Genomic DNA, 23,640 nt, shown 5'->3' on the forward strand with positions numbered 1-23,640 from the left:
TAAATTTATATATATATAAAAAAAGGCTTAAGTCAGACCATGTCAGTCTTCTGTTCAAAATCCTCCAGTGATTCCCCCTTTCACTCACAGGAAAAGCCAAAGACCTTAGGAGAGCATGTGAGACCCTGCATTATCTGATGCACACCTTCCACCCCGCCAGCACTACATAGGTGCTCTGCAATCTTATCTCCTATGAGGACTCTCCTCTTCTGTCACTCAGCTCCATAGTGTGTCCTCCCCAGCACACCAAGTACTGCTCACTTCAAGGTCATGGTGTATCTTTACCTTCGAACCCAGGTTTGAAAACTTACCACCCTATTATTCCTACACATTAAAGACATCATGCTTCCATTAACTGAAACCTGAAGTCTCACTTCATGCTGAGTTATGCAGCTTTTAAAAATTAACTGGAGTGATGGTGACCTTCCGGAAAGGGGAGTGCACCTATCTGTCAGTGTGGTAGGGTGCCCGGTGGGCTCTGCACTGGGAGACACTGCCTGTGTTTCTATATCAGTGCAAAGGAAAAAAATCAGAATAAAGCAAAGTGAGCCCCATGCTCTCTGAGCCTGGGCAATGGTGGAGTTGCCAATGCCGGAGCCACACTGACCACTTCTCTTTACCATAATTTTCTTGGAAAATGTTGGAGACTTACACTGCTTTCTATTTTGCAGAATTTTAGAGCTAGAAAAGACCTAAGGTATCATTTAGCCTAGTCCTCTGATTTCGAAGATGAGGACATAGAGAATCACACAAGGTTAAGCAGATTGCTCCAAATCACACAACCACTGGCAAACTCCGTGGATGAGCGCCATAGCCACTCAGAGATTAGTTCTCACATGTACCCAACTGAGGTGGGATATTACAGGAAAGAGACACAGGAGGGATCAAAAGCATTGACAATTTGATGCTGTCGCCCAAAGTTTTAATAATTACAAGGGAAGAAGCTCACCTAGTTAGTCATGCCCATAAGCCTTTTTTGGTTTTCTTTCTTGTTTCGTTTCTCTGCTTTTATGCAGAAGTTTTATATGTATGGACATTTAATCAAAGTCAAAATCTTAAAATACACACACACACACACAAGCGCACACACACACAACCTTCCTTGGACAAGAAGACATTGTCTTTAGGTTGCAATTAAGGAACTTATGCAATTAAAGAACTATGCCAACTATTGGGTAAATCTTTCTGGAGCTGCCTACATTACTGCAAGTCACACAATCCTAACTAAGATCAGCCCCAGGGTGGTGTGCGTGGAAACCCTGGGCGTAAATACATTATTAATGTCACGGGGTCAACCTGGTCTTCCAAACCCCTGGAGATTTAAACAGAAGCTTTACCAGTGGTACAGGGAAAAACCACAGACTAGGTAAGAGACAGAATGAGCTACGTGGCTTTTTCAACCTCAGGTCACAGGCTTGAGTCCAGTCTAGGCTAGTAATTGATAACTTATGACAGATGTTTGGTGACCTGTGTGGGAAGGGAGTCAGTTCAAGTTTTGTTTCCCTTTTCCTGAACAGGTGTGTTCACATCCATCCACAAAGATGTTTGCACTGTGGGAATCTCATCACCAAATCTTTCATAGAAAGGCTAAGAATTTAATGGGAATTACATTGGGTTATCTTTTTATCCTCTTAAGGGTTAGTGCTGTCCTAATTTTTTCCAACCTCAAGCATCTTCTCTTTGCTCTCTGTACATAGTCTTTTCTTTTTTTAAGGAATTCTTCTGAACAGTTTCAAACTGTTGGCTAAGAGTTTCTAGAACAGATGTGTTTTCCCTATCTAGAAATAGCCTGAGGACAGATGTCATTTTATTTAACTGTGTGATCCATTTGCATCAAAGGTGCTTTAGGATAAGAGGTTGGTTTGGAAACAGCTTATTAGAATTTTTTTTTAAAAGTACAGAATTTAGTTACTCTTAAAGAGAAAGCCAGGATATTCAATATTTGAATATTTGGAAGGAATATTCTTTTCTCAAGAATTTTGTGACAATATATAAACCTTTAAGATCCTTTGTCATCATGCTTTATTTTCATATTAGTTTCAGCTTATTGGGTTCAGTTGTACAAGCAGATTAAATATAATGTCAACCGCAAGCAATCATGGTATTAGTTTAGATCAAATTTATTGATGGTTTTTTTTTCCTGTTTTCGTGCTACTACATATATGTGTGATAGAATAATTAGCTCATATTTTTTGTCTTAAACAAATAATTATTTTTTACAGATTTTCTGTGATTTGAAATTTAGGCCTGTGGAACTGCACAACATTTTAAAATGAGTAAATGGATGAATTTAAAGTTAGTTGTATACAACATGCCCAGACAGAGTAAAATGAAAATTCACTAGGAAAAAGAGTCAAATTTTACTCCTTTTGGATGGTAATTCCCAAAAGCCACTGTGGCCATATGTACTGTCACCTAGTATCACAAAGACAAGCTGGGATAGAAAATGACATGATTTAGAAAAAGATGTTCTCGAACTTTTCTCATTATAACACATTACAGAATGGTCTCAATAAATAGCTTTCCAAAGATGATTTTAATTTCTAGACAGTGACCCAGTTTTTCAAAATGTCCTCAGTTCTGGCCACTTTGATATTATGATAGTTCAACATAATTGCAGACTTTCAGACTTTAAAAACAAAACAAAACTAAACGTCAATTGGCGAATACTACCAACAAATAAATTAAAATGGATTATAGTAATTGATAACATATTTATGTACATATTTATTTTCCATAAGTATTATATATTATATACATAAATCTCTCTATATATTTAGTATATAAATGTAAAGATGAAAGAAGTCTGTTAAAAGGCAAATGCTACGTAAACAAACTCCCCAAATTGGTCTTAGGTAAGAAGGCAAATCAAGGAGCAAACGTGCTTACAGATTTAGGAAGCTTTCTGTAAACTACTGAGTTGATGTGATAGGAAAAGGGTCTACTGCAGCCTGGGGTCTGAGAGGGAGGTAGTTTCATTTATATATTCTCACCCCTGACCTCTAGCACATTTCATGATAAATTAACTGATGTCTGTTATGTTGTTTAATTCTGAAACCTTCCTTTAAACTTCTCTCTTCCCTGACCTCATCTGCTTCTTTTACAAAAATATTTTGTTGAGTAATACACTCTTTGTATCATGACATTACATGTTAATTTCAGAGCAACTTTGCCCAATTGCTCCCCTCCCAGATCCTGAGATTCTAAATCTGTGCTTTGAGCGATTGTTGCTGGTGGGCAAAAATATGTGCTTTCTTAGTTTTCAGTCTCAGTATATTTCCTTTGCAAATCCTACAATTTATTAGCTCTATGGCAGAGTGACACAAACCATGTTCCAAAATAAACACAAAAAAGACCTACATTACTATAATATCCAGGTTGAGAAAAACTACTCTGAAAGCAAGGAAATGCTGAGGAAGCTTTTGCTGCCGTACTCATGGGTCAGCTGCTTTGTGCTTAATCATCGTCAGGCATGTGCTCTGAGAAACTCCAGACCTGAGGCGCTTTGCATAATGAGGTAGGTGGAAATGCCCTACACCTAATGCCAAGAGGTGATGATCTAAAAATGAAGATGTTCTCTTCCTCCAGTTATACATTTTGATAAAAAATATATTCTAGGTTTATCTTTTTGAATGGAAGGAAACCCACAGACATACATCAGTATAACTTTGCTCCCATAAGACTGCCATATAATTTTGGTGCAAACACTAACACTATCATGGAATTTCCATAAACTGTCATCCAATCCCATACAAGGCGGGACTGTTAAATACTACAGTCTAGTTAACTGTGGCCACAGGAGCTTGTAAGTCATTCTGAGGGTTGGGCACCTTTTCCTTTCCTTCCTCTTCTTTTCATGTTAGTGTAATAGATGATGATAACAGCTAATGCTTACAAAGTACTTCGGATTCATGTGAGATTGTACACGTAAAGTCGTAGGTGCAACCTTTTGTCACCTCTGTACTACAGATGAAGAAACCAAGCCTAGAGGTTAAATAACTTGTCCAGAGTCAAACAACCAGCACGTGGTATGAATGCAGTGACTAGCACCCAAGTCTGTATGCTTGACATTAGATCTAGGCCCTCAGCCTCCCCACTGTCCTGCGAGCCAGGACGAGCAGCACTGAGCATGTCTACACCAACCGTCACTCATCTCTGCTTCTTAAACGTGCTACCCAATCTCTTCTCCTGTGCAATGGCTGCTGATCAAAAGCACAGTGCAGCACAGCACCGTGGTTGACAGAATGGCGTCCGACAACTGCCTTGCAAATCTGGTTCTGCTACTGGCGCTGTGCTGTTCTCTTGGGCAGTTTCCTTAACTTCTGGGTCTCAGTCTCTTCATCTGGGAAATGGGATATGCATACCTGCCTCACAGGGTTACCAGAAGGATTACAGAGGTACTCTATGTAACGGCTTAGCAAAGTAAGTGCTTAAAAGAATGTTGGTTATGATTAGTAAGAGAGAAGACTAGAGTACAGTAAGTCCCCTACATATGAACCTTCAAGTTGCGAATTTTGAAAGATGCAAACATGCGTTCCATCAACGTCAGGTGTGAGTGAAATTGCAGCTTGCCCTCCGTCTCCTACTGCTGACGATGCTTCAGCTCTACCCTCTCCCACCTCCTCTCCCTCCTCCAGTCAGTAACTCTTCTTGCCTGTTCACTCCATGCCAGCCCCTGTATGCCAGCTGTTGTACTGTACTACTGTACTTTTCAAGGTATTGTATTGTAAGATTAAAAATGTTTTCTTTATTTTTTGTGTTTGTTTTTTTACGTGTTGTTTGTGTGAAAAGTATTATAAACCAATTACAGTACAGTATATAGAGCCGACTGTATTATTTGGGTACCTAGGCTAACTCTGTTGGACTTAAGAACAAATTGGACTTAATGAACGTGCTCTCGGAACAGGACTCGTTCGTACGTAGGGGACTTACTGTATTCTTGCTAACAACATGGCTGGCTTGAAGACTATCTCTAGTACTGGGAAAGAAAAGCTATTGACTGTCTCTAAAAGGGAGTACTGTGCTACCTTCTACTACTTAGAGGCAGTTTTGGGACAACTGTGATTTCCTTTTCATTAGATAATAGAGCCACTGGAAAGTCGTGCCAACTGATATCACCAGCAGCCCTTCTCTGTTCTCTTTCTAGTCAGATACAGAGAGGTGGTGGCTGCCACGTCCAGACAGATGCTTTTGAAAGATGGCAGTGACCTTCTCTAGGGTGCAGATTTCTTGGTTTTTCACTTGTTTTAAATGATTACCATAGGACTTCTGAGATTTATAGGCTCTATTTCCTTTGCCCTTCAAGTCTTAGATAAATATAAAGACATGCATGCAAAAGCTTTCCTCACCTCAGCTGTGAGCTACAGGACCTGAGATGTAGGAGAAAGCAGGTCTTTCTTTACTCAACTGGAGGGACCCTGCATACTGCAGTTTTGACTTCAGTAAAAAAAACATGATGCATGCTGGAGAGTACTTTATAGATTAAACCAGTTTATACTGGCATACACCATATCTATGTCCATTGACATTTATTAAAATGCTTTATCAGGGCTTCCCTGGTGGCGCAGTGGTTGAGAGTCTGCCTGCCGATGCAGGGGACACGGGTTCATGCCCCGGTCTGGGAAGATCCCACATGCCGCAGAGCGGCTAGGCCCGTGAGCCATGGCCGCTGAGTCTGTGCGTCCGGAGCCTGTGCTCCGCAACGGGAGAGGTCACAACAGTGAGAGGCCCACGTACCGCCAAAAAAAAAAATAAATAAATAAATAAAAATGCTTTATCAGTAGAATTGCAAATGCCAAAATAAAAAAGTAAGAGCACCAGAAATGAAATTAACTTAACCAAATGAAATTACACTGAGATTATTTCACATGACCAAGGGACAAAAAAATTATTTCTCTGTGGACTTTTGTATTAGATTTAAAATGAGATTAGACTTATGTAAAAATTGAAAACAACATTTATCTCAGAGTACAGGGCATTCTGATGTAGGGTCAGCAACACTCAATAAAATAAAGTTGGGTTTAATGCCACATCATTACTACCTTGATATATATATAAAAAAACACAGTAAAAAATTTTACTTGCGGATCTATATTTTAATGGTTTGGAACCAGAATTTTAAACTACCCCCAAAAGAAGGCATTTAAAAGTTTTTATCTGAGGAAAGACTCTTCAATTAACTTTCTACCACTTTTAGAATGAATTTATCTAATGGTTATTTCTACCACTAGAGCAATTGTCTTTCAGATGAGATTTAATAAATTCTAACGCAGTAGTTTGATAGGTCACAAACTTTAAAAATGTCACATATACAAAAAATTCCAGAATGGTGACTCTTCTATTGTATTGCAATATTTATCAAATATACTAAATATATTGCTGTTTTCTTTCAACCGAACACACACTTTCTTTCAACCTGAAGCATGCTTTAAAGCAGAGTTCTAACTATTTTCCTGAGGAAGCATTTGATATGGGACCCAATCACTGCCACATACATGTGTACGTGTGTGCACACATGCGTGCTATGTTTCCAACAACAGTTTTGAAAGTAAATTGCTTCTCATTTATGTTCTGACTCATCTCACTTGAAAAAAAAATACGCTAACATTGCATGGGCTGCCATAAGATCACCAGTTAAAGACAGAGGAAGATGTAAAAGGAAGGGTCTCTGACAAACTTCAGAAAAGTAGGACATCAATCCCAATGGGATGATGAGCAATGGAATTCACTAAACTTTCGCTGCTCATTAAGTATGCATGTGATTTACAAGCATGTGAAATCAGAGGCTGCCCGGCCGGGTCCTGCCCCGGCACACACTGCGTCCTCCTCCACATGCTCTTGTGGCTCCTGGGCACCTGGGTCACTGTCTCTCAAGAGCCCCAGTGTCAATGGGCTCAGCCACCCGGACAATCAGCAGCTTTCAGCCTTACGTCCTCTCCTCCCGCGGTAAAAGGACTGCTTCGAAAAGCATCTTTTGAAATGAGGACCCAAGTAGATAGAGAGGGACAGGAGCCCAGGCACACTTGTTCCAATGATCGACAAGTCTTAGCTCTGTCTGCTGCGGGTGCGAGCCTCTTGGTCCTCTGACTGCCCCTGAGAACTGGGGTGCAGAGAACGGTGTGTGTCGGCTTCCTTGGGGGTCCACCCTGTAGGTGACAGGCGCAGGCTTGTCTTAACTGCCACACACATGCAAAGCTAAGGCTGACTTTCAGATCCTTGGTGGTCAGGGGAAGTTTGGTAAGATTAGACTAGAGTAACTTCTGGCGTAACAAGGGTTTTCAGATATAATAGCAAACTACATAGTTTAGGGACAGGAATGAGAACAATTTTGCCAACTAGCTGAATACCAAATTCCCAAAATGAACAAAAATAGGAAAACGTAATAGGTAAAGCAATTGTCCAATTAGAATGAATTGTTGAGATTTTTTTTTTTTTTTTTCTTTTTTGCGGTACGCGGGCCTCTCACTGCTGTGGCCTCTTCCGTTGCGGAGCACAGGCTCCGGACGCGCAGGCTCAGCGGCCATGGCTCATGGGCCCAGCCACTCCGCGTCATGTGGGATCTTCCCAGACCGGGGCACGAACCCGCGTCCCCTGCATCGGCAGGCGGACTCTCAACCACTGCACCACCAGGGAAGCCCAACTGTTGAGATTTTAAGTGTCATTTTCCGAAACTTTCTATCAAGAATCTTACAATGCTGACAGAGTTAACTACTCATCTCCTCACTCAGAGTGGACAGGTAATATGTGTAGGTCAGGTAAATGACAGAAGGTACAGGACAATGACAACTGGTGTCCAACCATTTGCTCTCAGTGGTCATTTCAGTAATATGACTTGGCCATGGATGGGCAGAGAAAATGTGTCTCATTCCTTATTCAACTGATCCAGGGGTCTGACTCAGTCTAGACCAGTGCTTCTGAAATTACCTGTAAACGCTTTAAAAAATGTATCAATGCCTGAGTCCTAACTCTAGATATTCTGATTTAATTTGGGCAGCAGAATTTTCTAAAGCTCCCAGTCGGTTCTACTCTGCAGCCATTTTTGGAAACCACTGGTCTATCATCCTCAAGGACTTCAAGTAGATGAGGCTGGTTCTAGTACTTCCAGAAGTTCTGACTAATAATTCAGATATAAGCTCAATTTAAAGATTTCAAATCACCAGGAACCTGGAATTTCCCTCTTTGGGAAAAACAATATCAACAACAGACAAGGTATAAGCCCTCCCCCCGACACTAGACACACAAAATGAAGATTTTAAAGTTTGCTCACCAGTTGGACACTTGAGCCCTTCTTCATAGCATCAGTATGAGTGGTCAGCGTGTACAGTGCACTAGCACCAAAGATCTAGCAAACCACTATCTAGTTTTCAGACCTATTTCTGACTTACTCTTGGCAATTTCACCAAGCTCAGTCTTCTAGGATTTGAGCTGTTGTGAATGGAATCACCTCTTCCTAAATGGCAGTTTAAATTCATATGGCACGGAGTTTACTCCATTAATCCACCTCCATAATTTATTTCCTCTAGCAGAAAGAAGTCAATTCTTTAGCCGGTGCTTTGCACTTTTGCACCTAACTTTTGCTCGGTGAAACTTAGTTACACTCACAGGGTACTGAAATCTCCTACAATCAGGGTGTTAGATAAAAACCAGATGCCATATTTTTAGCTTCAGTCAGGACCCATTTAGGGAGGAGTTTTCCAAGTTCCCCAAATGACTGGCTCTTTGCTGGTGGTATCAGAATCAGGGCTGATAGAGATTGAAGGAGATCAACCAAGTCTAGCTTTTTGCCACAAAAAGGCCAGTCCTTAACCAGGTGACAGATATCCCTGTCAATTCTTAATTGACAATTAGCAGAAAAGGAATTCCAAATTCCCTATAGCCAGAACTAGCTTTTAGAAACTCTTATAATCAAGAGTTCCTCTTTATGTCTGATTTAATATACTCATACTGGTCATTACTTAATATCATGGGGAGATCATCACTGTGGTTTGTCCTGTATTTATTTCAAACATACCAAGGTTGGGTTTCATATACATTATTAATTCTGTGATTTGAAAATTGCAATCAATACTTTGGTCTGTTAAAACAGCTTTATTCCCTCTCTTAGGATTTTTAAAACTAAAAGACTAGAGAAGTGATAATGCATAATAATTTATGAAAATTCCTATTTGCATTATTAATGCAAAATGATCATTGACGAACACAGAATACACTAACTGTACACTAACATGAACAACTAACTATTCACATATCAAGAAGCCTGAAAAATGACTGTGAAGTAACTGTGATGTTTTCACTTCAGAAGTCTCTGAGGGGCATACCACAAAAGTCAATGGCATAATCCTAATCAACTCATGAATGTGTTGGCATCCGCCCCATCAAACCAACAGTAGCCACTTCTAACACTTCCAATCTGTGACTTGTGACAGGAGTTCCTTGGAGACTGAGATAAAGGCCAGTTGTTGTATAAGCTACTCGAAGCGATAAGGATGTGGTCTTGTTACTCCCTTATCAGTATACACTCAAATATCCATGTGATAGATTCCTATCTTATTGATATCACTAGTGCCAAATACTAAGGGAATCCAAAATATGCACTTTGAAATATGTCTTTAATGTAGAAATATGTATTCTATCAATACGTATGGAGAAGAATGGATTTCGAAGTTTATTTTAAGCCCCAGGAGCCCTGCAGCTCTCCTAGGAAAGGAAGGCCAAAAAGGGTTCTGCAGAATTCCTAGAGGCCTGCAGAACATACTGCAGAATCATGGCACTGTCATAACCGAGTTTGTATAATTTTCCTGCATGATGAGATGTCTCAAAGTCAGAGAAGATACACTTTCATTCATATCCCAATGAATGGGTGTAAATGAAGAGGGCGTCTGAAGTAACTCTAATTAGAAGCAGGGCATTCTTTAGGCAGTTAAACTGAAGTAGAAACAAGAACATCAGTTTTTTCCTTCTGACAACAAAATTTTCAAGTATTCTGAGCCCATTTCTTTCACCTACATTTTATCATACACAGATTTTTAATACCAACATTTTAAGTAAAATAGTATTTGAAAACTATGTATTATTCTCTCAAATACCCAAAGATATATTAAATTTTAGAGCAAATTGGCAATGTGTATTGTGGCATATGTCCTTCAACTCAGTAATGCTCTTTTTATCAGTGAATTTTAAAGAAATCATCCATGATCAGGTTAAATAATATATACAAGAATGATAGATAACATTATTTACAATGATAAAAGGAAAATACTGGGGGTCTTCCTAAATATCTCATAATAAGGAAATGGAACACTCAAAAAAACTAAGTTTTTGAGAAAAGTTTCCAAATCTGGTAACATATCCATGACATACTGTTAGGTGAAAAAAGAAGGCTAAAAAGATGTATATATGGTTTGATTTCAATTTTATTTTAACACTTCTTAGGAAAAAAGCTATAAGAAAACATGTTCTTCTGTTTCCACATTTATTAATATGGACCTGTGTTCCTTTTGTAGTCAGGAAAAATTCATTTAATTTTAATATAAAAACTGGAAGAAAGTATATCAAAATGTTAATAGTGATATTCTTTAACTGATGGGATTATAGGTGATGATTTTTAAAATACTTTACTTTCCCCAATTTTTTATTCTATAGAGAGCATGTTTAACTTTCAAGGTGAGTAAAACACTTGTAGTGAGTAATGCACTTGCTGCTGCATCTTTATTCCTTCCTCATGAGGTACCACTTGCAATGAGTTATCAGAACACATTTCAGAATGTATTTATTGAACTCTGATGTGCAAAACACTAATGCTTTATTTTAAGAGACTTTGGAATATTTGCTGTGAAGTGTAATGAAAAATTTTATTGGGAGAAAGTTGAAACTACTGATTTAAACAGCTTTTCCAAATGATCTGTGTCTTGGTGCCAAAGTTCTTTTCCTTAAAGGACCACAAGTACCATAAAATACTTCTGTTACGCAGTATGTCTTGGTGATGCTGTCACAACATGGCTTTGAGGCTGGGTGGTCCAAACAATAGGTTTTCTCTGTGATCTAACTGAGTCACCCTAATTATTTCATGTAGTAGATATTGAATAGATAGACATCGAATATATTTATACTTTTTTCTGATTTGTTTCTGCTGTTCTTACCTTTGAATAGAGCTTAACAAAGCAAAGAGGAGCTTATTTCGATACGAGTAGCAGAGTATAAATCCTCCTTTGATTTTTTTTTCCAGTTTAGAAAAAGATAAACAGTTCTTCCCCAATCATACTTAATTCGTTTCATTCTAAAACGGTCATGAGCTGTTAAATGTCTTAATTTAGAATGCCACAATTTGCCTTATAGCTTAGTACTGCTAATACTGTACTGTGTTACTCTCTTGTGAAATAAACTTGACAATAATTTTATTTCTATACCTACTAGATTACTGTAACATGAGAATTCAAATTGGAGAAGTGGGAAAGAAGGCAATAGATGGGCTTATATATTATAAAGGTGGCTAATTATAGATAAAAATATCTGACTTACCTGTAAAAATATTGTACAAGGAAATTACAGTATAAGTAGCATTTTTTATGACACAGACTCGAACACAGATGCGGTAAAAGAATGATTTGCAATTGCCAAAGTAACCCAAAGACCTCTTTGTTTCTGCTAGCAAATGCTGATATACAATTCTAATGCCTGTTAAACAATATTTAAACAAATACTTTATAAAACCAATAATTATTTTAAGTATGTAAATTACATAGGGAAACGATGTCAAAAATATCAATCTGATTGCACTGCTTAATAGTCACCAAATAACATTAAAAATTTAATGTCATTGTCCCGATTTAGTTGCCATAATTATTGTTCCCTTATGTTGTCTCCTTATTTTCTCCTATATTATTTCTTTTATTACAAAGAAATACCTTTAGTGAGGAGAACACTAAAATAAAATTAACATAGCCAGAGCAAAGATAAATAAAATTTAAAAAGCCAACCTTTATTCCACTTTGAACAAGTTTGTGAATGTCCAAATAAGGCTCCTTGAAAATTTCTCCTTCAGGGGTAAGTATCTTCACGTAACCTTCTTTTTCCAGAATGAAGAGACGGTGTGAGCCATCCCCACTATGCAGGGCGCTGACGGGCTGGCGCAGCCCACTCACAACCTCCTGAATACAGAAGCAGTTGTGTTTGTGCTTTCTAAACAAATTAAAGAAAACCAGTAAGCTTTTCTTGAGATGAAGGAGGTAAGGGATGCACTTAGCATCCTTTTCAAAATATATTTCCTCTAGGAATCAACGGTTTTGATAATCACGAAGGGCTGCTAACCCAAGGTCACACTCTGATTCTTTTAAATTCTTTTCAATGAAAAAAAAAAACAACCAAAAAAGCCTTCTATTAGGAAGTAAAGGAGAGAATCAAAACACATATGTATTTTAAAATTTCACAAGCTCACTATCTCATCTTTCAGTGACTCTAATTAAAACTGACTTTACTCACAATAATTAAACCTTACAGAAAGGCACTCAGAGAGAAAGTTCTAAGATCTATTTATAAAAGTCTAATTTGCTACTAATAATTGTGCTGAATGTTTCCACAGTGCCATAAGCTAACAACTATCATAAAATTCAAGTTTAAAACTATACTCATAAAATTCCCATGAATCAGAGAGAAGCCAAGCTCATAACAGAAGATTAGTAGTCTCAGCATTAAAAGCATTTAAGCGAATACGATTTTAGAGAAGCAAACTACCAAAAAGAAAACAAAAAGCATCTGGAGGATATAGCTGCTGGACATGAGCATAGCCAGTTGACTCATTGTTAAAACCACAAGACTTGTCGGGTTTTTTCTTTTCTTTTTTTTTTTTTTTAAGATTAAAGAACATTTATCTTTATGAACCTGCTGATCTCTTCCACTTTGTCGTATTCTTCCATCTGGTCCAAGTAGTTAGATGCTGGTCCTCTGATTTGTTTTCTTGGAAAATCTGGAAAGCACAAGCCACCATCTTTTCTTGCATAGTAAAAGCAAAACTCATCAGCAGTAGTTTGAAGGAAACCTTTAAAAATGTAAAAGGACACCTTAGAAATATTTAGTGTCATGGTAAAAACAGAGCATTTGAAAGACAAAATATAGGTAAAGAATTTTTTAGGAACTATATGAATATTCTAGGGAAATATATAGACAAAAACCAAAAGGTAAGAAGAACATATTTTTTGGCTTGGGATTTCCATTTCTTTTTTAACCAAAATTTAAAAATTGCAGTAAAAGTGAAATGATATTGTGTTGGATGCCTTAAAAGGCTCCTATGAAACAGAATTGATACGAACACAGCATTAATCTTGTTATTGCATTGACTCCATTTTCAAGCCTCCCTGGTTACCATATGTTGTACTTTCAAGCTCATCTGATTACTATTCAGCACTTTTTTCCCACAGTACTATTCCTAAGAAGAACAAATTGCGATCAGGAAAGAAATAGACCATCGGGAGGCAGTTTGGGTCATTTTACAATTCTTATTGTATTGTCACTCATATATGATTAAATAATAAATCTAGTGACTATCCCAAGGTCATTCATTATATGCTACAGTAAATGACTGACTCCCTGGAATGATCAAGCAATGAATTGATGCCAGTAACAGGGGCTCTATATTCAAATGTGTTGGTGCCTTTTTTCTTGCTCACTTACTGGAGACAATGATTATTTTACAATACAAAAATTTTCTTTAAGATATCCTTTCAATATTCTCAAGCAGAATAGCTGACATACTACCCCTCAATGAAAAAAATATTAAAACAAGCCAAAACAAAACTGCAGAGTAGACTTAAAAGGATGTGAAAGACCTTTTTTTTAAATTTCTTACATAGTAAGAATTTTTATCAAATAAAAAGTTGAATAAGAAAGAAGATCCTATTACAAAAACAATTTTGACATTTCTTTTACAATTTCAATTAATAAGGTAGGTTTTTATTGGGGGGAGGGCATATTAATTAATCAGATTCACTTCCATATTCTGATGATTTTGCTATTAAAATATGATGTTGTTATCAGAGTTGACTTTATATGATGTCCCAAATTCCTGCTTCTGGTTTCATACCTTTAATTATGCTCAAGGTCTTGATTTTTACCTAACAAATTAGATTATTGTACTCCCAATCAGTTTTGTAACAAAGGCACCTGGTAACCCAGGTGAGGTTTAGAAGTTGTATAATGGATGCAAGTTTGCAAGGATTTGCAAGAACAAGGATTTGGGGACAACCAAGTGAGGCGCATCAATGGAACATGAAAGACCCTAAAAAGTTGATTTTCTGTGAGCTTGACGTAGGTCCCCTCAAACCTAAAGCTAATCTTGGAATCCGCGGGTCCCAAATGGTTAAAACATAATATACATTTTGACCTAACTTTTGGGTGAAATGGATCACCCCTAAATTTCTGAGACAGACTCTTCAAGGCCAATATCTGACTCAACTACTGGGAAACATCTTGCCTTTGGGAAACTGGCAAGTAAAAGCAGATGTCCTTGGGAGTGTGTGTGTGTGTTGTGGGGGAGGTGGGCAGAATAAGGAGGCAAGGAGGCTGTCAGCTGGGGAGGAGGCAAGGAGGCTGTCAGCTGGGGAGGAGGTTATCTTTCTTTGAAAAAATCCAGGGATTAGAAATTGGGGAGAAGAATGATGGCTGCAACAGCTTTTACTCATCTTCAGCAATTCACTGTTTGCAAAAGATAACTTTTCTCCTCCATTCTTTAATGGCTAAGCATCAGATGAAAACTGCCCGGTAGTGTGAAATAATTCTGTTTGAGGTAAAAAGAAGAGAAGGAAAACTGAGTTGCTAAATCAGACTTTTCACAGTTTGGGGCTAGAAGTTTTGGGGGGCTAGGTGTTTTATATATAAATATATATAGATATGTAGATATATATCTCTATATATCTCTCTCTATATATCAATATATATATACCTTCAGGCAGGGAGTTCTCCATGTCAGTCTGATGCATGCGGGAAGACTGTCATACTATGGATCTATTTATAACTGAATGTGCGAAGGAGACCTTTTGTTTTAATGTGATTATTTGACTGCAGCGGTCACAGAAAAATTCCAAAGTGCAATTCAGAGGAAATTTTGAGTTTGCTTTTTAAAAACATATCTGTTTTCCAGCATTACAGTCTGCAAACCAATACCATCTTAAGGGGAAATTAATGAACGATGCCGGTGGCTAATTCCATTTTATAAGGAATTATTAGCTGGGGACAAACACGAGGAAATGAGAAATCATTTTCAAATGGAACATCTGAAGATGAATGAGTACAGATTCATAAACTCTGTCGCTCCAGAGATACTATGCTCTCTTAGCAAATTAAACAAAACAAAACAAAACAAAACAAAACAAAACCAGAATGTTAACAATCAATTATTCCGAGCTTTTTACAGTATTGAGACAAACTGAACAATCTAAGTGGGAAGAAGGGGGCCAACTCAGAAGACTTTTACATAAAAATCCGGGCATTTTTCTGACAATTATGTTACTTTGAATTGAAACATCTAATACTTTTGTTAGTACTTTACCTTAAATGACCCGATTTTATAAGCAGGGATGAGTAAGATATATTTTCCTGTGAAGAACTAAAAGAGATCTGGTTTCAGGACATAGGGCTAACATTTATTGTCAGGGAGGATACAATTTACCGAATGGTACCCTTCTGTTTGGAAGGAAACACTGAAGAGCATTTTACTGAAGATGTGCAACTCACCCTGGATCATCATAATATGATGAAGTCCACTAACAATGGAAGTACACTGATGATTCCAGCAGCTGTAATTTTTTTATAACTCCTGATAATTTATCAAATGTTTTGGAACTGTAACTCTTCTCCTAGATCATTAACCCAGTCCTACTGTACCACAAAGCACCCTATAAAATACTGACATGTAAATAAATATTCTCTGTGCAGTTTTCTAAGCTCTAGCTTTTCTCTGAGCATGTATGCTACAGAAGAGTTATTTTTTCCTCATTATATATGCTGTTCATCATGATAAAGAAAAAATGAAAAAACCCTACCATCTGTAAGGCTTGCACTAGAGAGCATTTTCTAGCAGAGGGAGTAGACTTTGGTGTATTCATATATCCGCTCTGGTTTGCACTCTTGGGCACTAATGAGACACACGTGTAAGATATCTGACTGGGTCAGGAGTGGCTGTGGACTCGAGAAACTCAGTGGAATCAAATTCTTGACCTCGGCCTCTGTAGCAATGGGATTAAACCAATTGAACTAATTGTGTACAGACAGATATTTCACACTACCATAACCTACAGCTGAGATATGATGGTCCAAGAGTGATAAAAATCACTATGATAACAAGTATAAAGGGAGAAGCAAGGCCCAGAGATGTCCTTTCCTATCCTTTCCACAGAGGGTATTTATTAGGCCATCATTTAGTGAACAGTAAAGCATCTCCTCAGTTCACCATAATTCAGGCAAAAGACGAGACCCATGGTATTGAGAAAAGAGTTCCCGTGGTTTTTTTTTTAATGAAATTTGGGTATTTTTTTAGAAGTTTTAAGAGTTTATCTCCCTAAGTAAAGTCACAACAGGAGAATATTTATGATTAATAAAACTCTAGTGTCTCCTCACTGTAGTGATTTTTAACTTCTTTTTTCATTTTTGTGGAAGTAAGCAGACCATGAATGTTTCTGAATTAAAGTTTCTGGAGAGTAGCTGTCTTTCAGGTATACGTGTATCCCAAAGTGAGTGGCACTTCCTTAAAGCCAAGAGGGTGAAGCAAAGGGATAGACCGTTTATGTGTTTAATTCTTTACGTATTGGGCAGTGGGGGAAGAAATGAAGATGTGTCTAGAATTATTTTCACTCTTTCAACCCCTTTCAGCAGTTCCCTTCTCTTAGCAAACTACAACCCTTAAGGTCCCTTCCTCTTCATGTTTTTGATTTGCAGAAAGATGAGGCTAACAATGAGGATAGTAAAAAAAAAAAAAATAGAAGAATCACAAAGTAGCTGTTTTTCACAATTTCGAACTTCGGAGAAAAGCAATCCATGTCATTAAATAGACTTAAGAAGGTGAAACTATTACAAATTTTGAGCAATTTCTGAAAAACGAGGGTTCTAGAATTCTAAAGAGCCTTCTGTGCTGGGGGCCAGGGCTGAGGGGAGGATTATCATCTGATTCATCATACTTTAGGAAATGGTAACCTACGTGCCAAGGATCAGTCTGGCTAACAAATTGATCAACCTAAGTAACACAAAGAGTGTGTTATTACAGCTCACTTTTGGGACAAGTATTTAGAGCAATTATTAGCATTTGATGGATGCAGAGGAAGCCCCCTCTGCTCGTTGCTAAAGCCTGCTGGCCTGGCCCTGAAAAGTAGCCTTGCTGCTCCACCCACCACTGGAGTAGAGCTTTCATCTGGTTATCTTTCAAGGCAGCCTGGGTGGCCACCAAAAGCACTTGACATCTTGATGCACTTCAGCAGTTTTACATATATACAAACTTTGTAGAAAAATAAATTTGTCATTCGTCACCACATATGTTGATCTGGGGAGTGAGGTGCTTGCAGCTCTGGCTCCTGAGTTGTTTGCTGTGCTCTCTCTTTCAGTGGATATTGCTTTTTGTTGTTTGTTCTGGAAGCTAAAATACCTTCAAATATAGGAAGCACCCCACAGATGAGTCTCTAAATCCAGCCTAGTGGTATTTATCGCAAGTAGATAAAGGTAGATAAAAATGCCCACTGTCAATACCATTTTCAAATTATAGTGGTAAAGGCAAACATTGCAGACTGGAAATTTGCAGCAAAACTTTATGGGACCTAATCTGTTATCGCTTCTTGGCAGGCCATCTAGGCAACCGTGACCTATTCTACTTTGCTTTGGGGAATGTGATAAAGAGAAAGAAACAGCTGGTTGAAGGAAAGCCTTAGAAACATGGCTGTAGTTAAAAAAAACAATAATAATATTTTCACATTGAATGGGTTTAGATACTTGTTATGGTACACCAAAGGAGGCAAGCAACCCTAGTCAAAATGTTTTCTTAGGCTATTAGGAGAGCTCTATAAAAAATACAAAAATCTACACTTTTCTGGGTCAGAGAAAAAAGTAAAATGTCCATAGCAGTTAAAAAAAATTCTCCAAGTGCATCCTACAGTTCTTAAAGCTTGTCTTGTCCTTCAGTGCCATTGAGTTTTATAAACTGTTAGTTTTAGTAGATTTGTTTGTGGGTGACACTGCCTAACTAAACAGAATCGGACTCGTTAAATTCATTTCTACCTCTGTGTTGATTCTTCCAACCTAAAGCAAAACCCACCAAGGTTTACAAGCTTCTGATGGTAAAATTAATCAATGCCCAAGAGCCTATATGTTTATTAGGGTCCAAAAGACGATAGTGACCAGGTATATCTGGGACATTATAAGCATAAGAACTTGAACTTCTTTTAGCCTATCACTTTCTCATAGTACAAGTTTGGTTACGGCATTTAACTTCTCCTGAGGCTCAGTTTTCCTCATCTGTCAAATGGAAATGACCAGACCTTTCCTATCTACCTCACAGGGTTTATGAGGAGCAAATTAGTCATTATATATGAAAATGCTTTGTAAGGTGTTACTTTTTGGGGCCTCTTGAATTATATTTTATTTAAGGAAATACCTTAAAAGTCTATGTACAATCTGCACTTATGTATCAGCTGTGTAGAAGGGGAAGCTGTCTTGATATCAACGCTGATGACTAAACGCACCAACAAGAGATTTGTGCTGATAATCCAGCTGTGTAAAGATTACCAACTGTATTATCCATTTAACGAGAAATGTTAAACACTTCAACAAAACAATGTATTGTTTGTAGGCTGAAATGACAGCAGCAATTTGAGCAGCAATAAAAGGTTCCAAGTTTGGAACCGTGAATTATGAGGTAAAAATAGATACTGTGAAAGGCAGATAAATTTTACACTCTTCTAAGCAAGCATTTAGGAACAGGTATCTTGGAAAGCTATTCTGCAGTAGTTGATTTAATGTATCTTTTTTTTTACCTGGAACATGGCCTCGGCAAGTATAAAAGAATTCTTTGCAATAGTCTTTGCACAGCAGGGGAAGTGCCAGGTCTCTTTCCAAGGATTCTGTCTCAGGTGAGTAGAACAGGCTCTGAGAATGTGGAGAGCAAAGTGCACATTTGATTTCCTCCAGTAACTTCCCGCATTCTGTGTTGTTGGTAACAGAAAACATCTGAAAGCCATAAATCAGAAACAAACTTCTTTTTAGTTCCATGAAGTTGGGTTTAGTTATGTTTTTTGGTCATCATGGAAAGAGAAAAGTGTCATTTAGCTGTTGTCTGCAAAGAATCACCAAGTCACAATACAGTATGCCTTTATAAGGACACAAGTGCAGTCCCTTGGGTTGGGATGGGAGGGCAAAGGGTAGGGATGCACAGACATGCTTCTTACTCTTGCAAATCCAAGTTTGTTTATCTGTCCTTCAGGTGTGAAAAATTAAATGACAATTATATATAGATTCTTTAACCCTTTTTCTTACTCTGCCTCAAAGTATACACTGACTGATAATTTAACTTTAAAACTCCAAATACCTTTATCCCACTGTACGTAAAGCAACTTTTAAGACGTGGCTTATTTGTGTCTTGGGTAAAAATCTATTTCACTCCTGAAATTCCTAACGACATTCTCAAAGACATTACTTGAATTACATTGTTCTCATTTTAACTAATTTTCAATACACAGATTGCATAGGGAAAGTTTTCTAAAGGGGGGGCAGAAATATCGCCCTTTCATGTGCTATAAAAATAATACCTGAAGCTGTGTCAAACAGGTTGAAGACCAATTTTTATTATTCATTGTATTTTAGCCAGGAACAATGTTCTAACTAGTTCCTCAGGTATGTTATATGCACGAAAAACACAAGAGTTTAATAAAAGTGATTTTGTATTGTATGAGTTTCAGTGAAACTGAAAGTGAGTTTCAGTGAAAAAGGGCATACTTTTATCTTTGTTTATACAGCATTATTATGTCTTTTATATCAATAAGACTAATTTGAGAGTTATTGATTCATTGAGATTAGTACTTTGCAGATAAAATCGGTTTCAGTGTCTAGTACTAACTTTAAAAAACTGACTTCAGGACGTCCTCTAATAAATATAAATACAGACTATCAGCACAATATTTGAGATGTGAAATGCAGTGCTGTCTAAATTAAGCATTGATTTTTCATATTAAAAAACACCATATGGTATTAAAAAACACCATCATGGGATTGAATTTTGTATTTTCCCAGTTTATATAACTATGTTTATACTTAATTATTTCTTTAGAACTATGAACTGAAATTAACATTTTAAACTCTATAGATCACTGCTCAAAGCAAATATTTCATTCTGAAGTTGAGATTCTAATTTGAGTAAATTGAGCGAATCACATGGCTTCTATTTTTTAGGATAAAGATATTCTAAGTGATCACAAAATTTGGACCTGAAAGAGCAAAGCAACTAAAAAAAATTGTTGAATACAAGGCATGCTGAAATTTTAAACGTCCAATAGAAGCTACCCTGTTTTGGAAAAAAAAATATGTGTATAAATATGATGAGTCGTAACTATCTACAATATTCAGAAAAGTTATTATTAATCACAATTCTGTTTGCATTTTGATTTTTACCAATTTATTTAAATGACAATAGCTTAAATGGTTAAAGTTTTCTAAGGGGAAACATACACCAGACACTTAGAATTTGCATTCCAAGAATGTTTTAAATGTCTTTTGTTGTCCATACTCTGGCAGACCTCACCAGATCTATTCAATATTAATACTGTTCAACTCGGTTCTGTTTGTTTATCATACGGCAGTCCACGAAGAACAAAACAACTGCAGGATGCTGAAGCCACCGCTTTTGCTGGCGGAAAAACTGGAATGTAATTACCTTTGGTTTTATGGAGAACATGCATGCTTCGATTTTTTTATAGCTGAAACAAAACGATCCCCATATACTCTCCCAGCTGCTATCCAGGAAGAGCTTGATTTTAGGGCCTCAAGAATTTTGTCTTTTACAATTTTTGGAATGTGTCCTGGCCACAAGATCTCTCATCAAAAGTGCAGAAATAGGATTCAATAAATTATCTGAAATCAAGTATAATATTATTCTTTGTAAAGTTTCATGCTGTTCCAACCCAGCAGGATGGTAACATTTTGCTCTGTGTGAGGTCTGCAGTGTAAATACCTATTTGAAGATAGATAGAGCCATCATTCTGGCTTTGGTTTCAATGAACCAATAGTCTTACTGAAGTCAATTAAACTGACTCAGCCCAAGCTGCAGCGCTGTTTTAGACAGATGAGTGCTGCTGTGGGTAGGGTATTTTTTTCTTCTTTTTTGCCTAAGTGTCTGTGTCTATACAGGTCCTTAACTTTATGTCTGACAATGTCATCAATCTTAAGAAGAAATTTAAGCTAATATCCTGTTTCAATTTTTAAAAGCCATCTACGAAACCATCAAATTATAGCGGTTTAAACTAAATACACTTTGGAAATCATGTAAAACTTCGAATCATTATTACAGTGTGCCTAGTAATGATTGTGGCTGTTGCTGACTAATTTATAACATCTGGCAGGTCATCCTCTAATCTTCAGCCACATGAAAGTAAAACCCATACAAGGAAGGTAAGATAAATCCTGGAATACACAGTGAAGCGTGGCCTACAACTACAGTTTATCAACAAATAGTAAAATGGGTGACAGAGACCTTCTGTATTTCTCTTTATTTATCAAGTAACTAAAGAGAGAGGATAAAAAGGCACCCACATGGGTTCGATCAGGGGACAAAAGGAGAAAATACAGGACAGTATATTAAGATGACGCCTTAAGATCACTTGGTACACAAAAAGTTATTTCTAAAACTCATATGCCTACAAGGTTGTTCAGCTGTTGGGTAGAACACATGCGTCTCTGGACTGTAGTGCTGGATTATGTCATTAAAGAGTTCAGTTTCAATTTTAGGCTAATATGTAAATAGATCATTGTACTAAGGCAGCTGTTAAAGGGACCCCAGGATGAGTTATTTGTTTAGTTGGATGTGTTCAACAATAGCCTTTGTCCCTGAAAGAGCCAGAGCAAACAAATGATTGTAAAAGGGCACACTTGAAAACAATTACTTTTCACCCATTCCTTGACAGCTTTGGCTGTGAAACCACCCAAGGTAGAGAGAGCTTCTATGCCTCTGTGGCTACAAGTTAAGTTTTAGAAATGGGGGTATTTCAGTTGGTTGCAGATTCAATTTGGCTAATGGGAATTAGATCCTTTTAGCATCTTGTATTTAGGAGCTGCAAAAATATTGCTAAGACAATATAACTTGCTAGATATTGGCAGTACTTATTTGTAACAGTAGTTAACCATCTCGTTACAGTACACAAAACTATTAAAATATACAAAGAAATGAAAATATAGAATAACTTAGAAGAATAGTACCATGGCTAAAGAATTGAACTCAATTACATTCAATAGTTCATTACATATTAAAGAAAATGGGTTAGCCTGGAAACTGGACTTAATCGCACAGCTAAGCATGATCAATATTCTACTCAGTTTGCTACTATCTATTTGTCTATGAAGTTTCTTCACTTAGGAAAAAGCTACTCCTGTAGTTTCTTGAAAAGTTGCAGAAACCTTTCTGGGGAAATTTTTTTTTTTCATGAACAAAAAAAGGGCCCTTTCAAATAGCCATCATCTCTCCTGCACACACATTATGAAGTAAGACCCTAACATATATTATAAGCCAGGAAGGCTTAGGGGGAAAAAAGGGAAACACTGAAGTTTATTATAAAATAACATGTTTTAAAAACTATTAAAACTTGAGAACTAACATGGGTCAAGAATGCATATGCATAACTATATCAAATCCCTGATTGGAACAATTTGAGTATTGTTGGTTTATAAACCACTCGTAATGGAACCAGCAAAGTCTAGTGTACCAAATTTAATTCAGACACATTTTCCAAATGAGTAGGGGTTTGTTGGAGATTGGAAGCACATAAAACGGAAAGGAATGTGGATAGCTAACGTGGCAGAATGATTCCTAAAGAATGATTTCTTTAAAAAAATTTATATAATTTCTCTTAAGGGTTATAACTCCCCTCAGTCTCAACGCCCCCCCCCCCCAGCTCCCCACTACATTTAGTTAAGAAAAAGTTTTCACTCCTCCTGTACCTGGAAGAGTTCAGTATTGCAGGGGTCTGCGGATCATTGGTACATTCATAGCGTATATTGCACACGGGGAGGCTTAATGCCAAATATTTCGAATCCTTTCTCTCAATTTCCTGGTTCTGTCCTGCTCCTGGTAAAAACCCTGGAGCTGATGTGAATGTAGTGATTTTGTACTTTAATTCAATTACAACACAGGAGCTTAATGACATTGTTTGGAACAAAATGCGGTAATATCTGTTCCCTGAATCTCAGACTACTGCTGCATGTGGTAAGAATAAAGAGAGTTACAGCTGAAAACCTGCAGCAAGACAGTTCTCACTCAGCTGGGAATAGAGGGAGTTGGACAAATGCTCCCTCAAAAGGCATGAACATTTGGACAGAGCTGGGGACTGAAAGAGAATGATGTTCTCTAGTTTCACCCATTAGTGAACCAACTAACAAACACAATGGTGTTGTTGTTATTCTTTTGCC

General features: G+C 37.4%; 1 protein-coding gene across 3 annotated transcripts in view; it reads right to left on the minus strand.

Annotated features, from left to right (window-relative positions):
* The window catches only part of HHIP (hedgehog interacting protein), a 93,434-nt gene that overhangs the window by 67,721 nt on the left and 2,073 nt on the right, over positions 1 to 23,640 (minus strand). For all 3 annotated transcript variants that reach the window (XM_082837833.1, XM_082837832.1, XM_082837831.1), the window contains exons 2-4: positions 19,005 to 19,197; positions 12,877 to 13,033; positions 11,976 to 12,177 (exon numbers count right to left, since the gene is read on the minus strand). In XM_082837833.1, coding sequence (XP_082693959.1) covers positions 11,976 to 12,177; positions 12,877 to 13,033; positions 19,005 to 19,197 — 552 coding nt within the window. The remainder of the gene's footprint in view (positions 1 to 11,975; positions 12,178 to 12,876; positions 13,034 to 19,004; positions 19,198 to 23,640) is intronic.

Source organism: Leucopleurus acutus (assembly GCF_964270905.1).
Source record: "Leucopleurus acutus genome assembly, chromosome: 4".
In the NCBI taxonomy this organism is placed as follows: domain Eukaryota; kingdom Metazoa; phylum Chordata; class Mammalia; order Artiodactyla; family Delphinidae; genus Leucopleurus; species Leucopleurus acutus.